The sequence below is a fragment of the Rosa chinensis genome, chromosome 2, assembly GCF_002994745.2.
Source record: "Rosa chinensis cultivar Old Blush chromosome 2, RchiOBHm-V2, whole genome shotgun sequence".
Taxonomy (NCBI): domain Eukaryota; kingdom Viridiplantae; phylum Streptophyta; class Magnoliopsida; order Rosales; family Rosaceae; genus Rosa; species Rosa chinensis.
The window spans coordinates 7,644,028-7,648,587 of record NC_037089.1 but is presented as its reverse complement, the minus strand read 5'-3'; the positions used below and the strand labels follow the sequence as shown (position 1 = coordinate 7,648,587).

Genomic DNA, 4,560 nt, shown 5'->3' with positions numbered 1-4,560 from the left:
TAATTATATATATATATAACGAAAAAAAGAAAAAGAAAAAAAAAACCAAAATAATATATTTTATTTTTAGATGAAAATCAAAATAATTTAGAGCCATTAGATTTTGGAAGGATAAGATAGTCTTTTTACTCAAGAATTACATGGCATGATTTGGCAAATAGGTGATGTGTGTAGGTGACATGGCATGGCATGACACTTAGGATTGAGGCCACAAATCTTAGGCCTCATTGAAGACACAAATCATTTTCCTATTAGCAAAGAAGAAAATCTAAGGAAAAGTTTACATCTTGATTACATGCAACATTTTCGTCCAAAAGAAAAAAAATTACATGCAACATTAAGCATCATAGATATAGAAAGGCAGGATGTGCAAAATCCAAAAAATCCAAGTCTCAAAACAGGCACATTAATTGAATACTAGTATATAAATATATGTGCAGAATGGAGCTTAACCCATCACCAAAGGTTCAAGTTGTTCATGGTAGAAAATACCTCATTTTGATATTCGTACTGTGCATTTCAAAGTTATTTAAGAAAATTATCCTCTTGCACTAATTTATTTCAGGTTAATTCTCGAGGAAAAAGAAATGGCAGTACTCGACTGGATTGCACTCATTCTGTGTGTTTTAGCAAGCTTTGACAACCATGTAGGCCGTGTGGGAGCTGTAGACATAGGTGTTTGCCATGGGAGGCAGGGAAATGACCTTCCTGCAGCAACAGATGTTATCAATCTCTACAAAAAACACGGCATTGCAAAAATTAGGCTCTTCGAACCTAACCATGCAGAGCTCGATGCCCTGAAAGGGAGTGGAATCGGTGTCACGTACGATAGGCATTCCAAACGATGAGTTGGCACATTTGGCAACAGGCCAAGCTGCTGTGGACATATGGTTCAACGACAATGTAGCTCCTTATATAAATGACGGTAACATCAATTACATCGCCGTCGGTAACGAGCCCGACCTTCCCGGGTCAGTAGGCTGTTAAGAGGATGGGGTCAAAGTCAACAGAAATGGTCAATATAAATAGAGACTTATGCTTTACTGTATGTGTGTGAGTGATCTTCGAGGCCATGCATGGTTTACTCAAATTCGTTTATGGTTCTTATCCTTGTCCATCTCACTTTCACATTGAAGATGATGGCAGTCTATCTTCGGACAATTCTGGGCCCTATGAGCATTGGTTGGAGCAGGATAGCTCTGTAATTTGTATGATCACAAATACACTTTATGCTGATGCACTCACTCTAGTGATTGGATGTCAAACTTCAAAGGAGGTATGGGCTACTCTCAAGCAAAGATATGGTTCAATTTCTGAGTATCACATTATGCAATTGAAGTCCAACTTACATAATATCCATAAGGGGTCTGATTCAATAGAGAAATACTTGTTGCGATTTAAAAGTGTTAGAGATCAATTGACTACTGTAGGAGTGAGAATGTCTGACCAAGATATGAAAATATTATTTCTTGCTGGACTTCCTAGTGAATATGGTCATACGAGACAGGTTATCGGCAGAATTTGAGGGGAAAACAATATAATTATGGATGATATAAGGTCATTGCTATTATCGGCAGAATTTGAGATAGAGCTTGAACACAGGGCAATACCTTCATCTTTAGACTTTAGCTGCTATGTTTGCGCACAACACATCCCCTACATTGTTTGGTACTAATGGTTATGTTGATATTTACAACACCATCTGGTGTGCCACAAGCAACTTACAATCCACATGTGACCAATTGCCATGTTATGCCAACTGGTGTTATGAATACTTATAGAAACTATGCAGCTGGTCCTACTAGTTCAGTACCTCAAATTGGATTTGCTCCACTTGCTACAACCATGGTACATGTTTCTGGTTTTTTTCACAATGGTCCGTCAATCCCAAATGCTCTGATCAATAATGAGGCTGGGGCAACACAAAGTGACTATGTGATGAGTACTGTAACTCAACTTCAAAATAATGGATTCATGATGCAAGTACCTGCTTCTAGGCCTACTGGACTAGCTCAGATCAATGGCACATGTCTTTCTCAATCACCTGGTATTGTACAAGAACCTCTCTACAAACGTTTTCCTGGTGATTACACTCAGCAGAATGGTGATAGGTTTCTAATACAAAATGGAAACTTAATTGGATCATATGAACATGAGAGTCTCATACAACAACATGGTGGAAATAACAAGTTTAATTCACGAGGAGATTCTCCTCACTTTTCTGATGACTCAAATTAAGGCTATTTAGATGGTGGATACAATGGCAATGGCGGCAGAAATTTCAACAGCAAATTAAGTTCTCAGTTCAACATCAATCAATCCTACACCAATAGTAGTGATGGGTTTTCCAACAGAGGTTTTAATAAGAACAAGAGCAGAAATTGTAACAACAATGGAGACAATGATGGCTTTACTTCTTGCAATGATGGATATATACAGCAAGGTGATGTTTATCCTCACTTTCCTAATAACAACTTTGATGGAAACAAAGGTAAACCTCGACCGAGAATTACCAACACTAGTGGTCAAACTTATAGCAGCATTGTTTGTCAAATTTGTGAGAAACAAGGTCATGGGGCATACAACTGTTATTATAGGAATTCTCAACAACAGCAAGAGGCATCAAGTTCTTTGGTTGTATGCCAAATTTGTGACAAACCTGGTCACTCTGCGTACAAATGTTATCACAGAAATTCTCAACTTCCTCCTGCGTCTAAAGTTGCAGCTTCACCTTAGTTATCCAGCCTTACTCAGTCTCCTTTAACGATCACTCCAGCTTCGAATCCAATTTCCAATCACAAGGCATTTGTTTCTACAATTCCGGATAGCACTCTACTGCATTGCAGGCAGACCTCTCATTCTATGTTATGTCAGGCACTACCACTCATTCCTCCTGGTTGAAACTATTATCCAAGGACTCTGCTGCAACCTAGTACTTGGCTCTCCCAGCACTAGTTTGAGGGGGGATGTTAAGAGGATGGGGTCAGAGTCAACAGAAATGGTCAATATAAATAGGGACTTATGCTTTACTGTATGTGTGTGAGTCATCTTTGTAAACCTACGTTGAAAAATATCAGTATCAGTTTTTCCCTTTTCTCTCTCTCTCTCTCTCTCTCGTTCTTCTTCTTCTTCTTCTTCTTCATTCTCAATAGCCTCCAATCCTCCATAGCTTTTCTTCTAGATTTCTTCAGCTTTCATCAACCTTACCATGAATTTTAACATAGGCATCAATAATATCTTGCCGGTAATGAAGTTGTTTCACAACATAGTTAGTGACAAAGGGATTAAGGTGACCACAGTTGCGTCAACATTTATCCTAGGATCTTCATACCCACCTTCGAGTGGTGCATTCACATCATAGGCTAGTAGTGTACTATCCGGCATTCTTGAGTTTTTAGCATCAACCGATTCTCCCCTTATGATCAATGTGTATCCTTACTTTGCCTACAAGTCAAACCCTGGCAGTGTTCGCTTAGACTATGCTCAATTCACTGCAACAGACACAGTGGTGCAAGACGGAGCATACAGCCACTACTACAGAAATTGAATCAGACAACACCTTTCAGACGACAGTATGCAATTTTCTGTCGTGTGATTGAATTTTTTTTTTTTCAGACGTCATTTTTGTAAGAGCCGTTGTCTGATAGGGACTTAGAAATTAGTTCATAAAACGTTTAAGACAAAAAATGTTGTGTGACGCTAAAAAAAATTGAACGCCAGGTTTCCCACCATGTTAGTAGTGCCAAACCCCATATGAAACCCCAAATTTTCCTCAACATGTATTGGACATACAACAAGAAATAGTAAAACTGTGGTCTGATTAATATGTTTGACAGAAATGAGGGAGATTTCCCACCACCATTTTTCTCCAACTCCCGAGAGAGGGAAATCAAATTGATAAGAGACAAACCCCAAATTCAAATGGCTACATTCAGACCACGATTTTATAAAATTCTGTTGTGTGAGTAATTCTTTAAATTGACCGGGCTTGTCCCAATTGGTAGGGCCAGGCTTGAAACACTAACACTTGAGCAAAAAAATAACAAGACAGGACCGAAAATCAAAACCCACTCTCGACAACCCCTCACTCTCTCTCGCCTCACTCTCGATAGCTCGTCACTCTCTCGAAAAAAACCTAAAGCCAAAACCTCACTCTCCCAAACCCTCGCTCTTCGCTAGCACCTCACTCGCCCATTACACTTTGCTGAATTCGAAATCCCTAATTTTCTAGGGTTTCAATTTTCAATCTCAACAGGAAAATGTTGAAGCAGAAGACATCATGGAAGATGATGTTCTCCCTCACCATCTCCTCAAGGCCATCACCAACCATAATCCAACCGGCCGTCATCCTCTCCGTTGATCTGAGAGCATGCCCGGAAAACGCTACTACGGCGACAACGAGTATATCAACCAGAAGTTGGGGTTTTTATAAGAATTTCGTTTTGGGATTTGGATTTTATGGGCCTAGGGTTCTCTTTTCATACCTTTAACTCGTCTATTCTATGCTTTTTTTGTGATTCTTCGTCGCCATTCTCTGCTGGGTTGTTCAAGTTCCTCAAT

At 39.4% G+C, this 4,560-nt stretch overlaps 1 protein-coding gene across 1 annotated transcript; it reads left to right on the top strand.

Moving 5' to 3' along the window:
- The first annotated feature begins 587 nt into the window (after positions 1-587).
- On the top strand, positions 588-1,525 carry LOC112183583 (glucan endo-1,3-beta-glucosidase 6). The gene is made up of 3 exons (XM_024321955.1): positions 588-816; positions 869-971; positions 1,147-1,525. The coding sequence occupies exons 1-3, from the start codon at positions 588-590 to the stop codon at positions 1,523-1,525; spliced, it is 711 nt and encodes a 236-aa protein (XP_024177723.1).
- Positions 1,526-4,560: the final 3,035 nt, after the last annotated feature.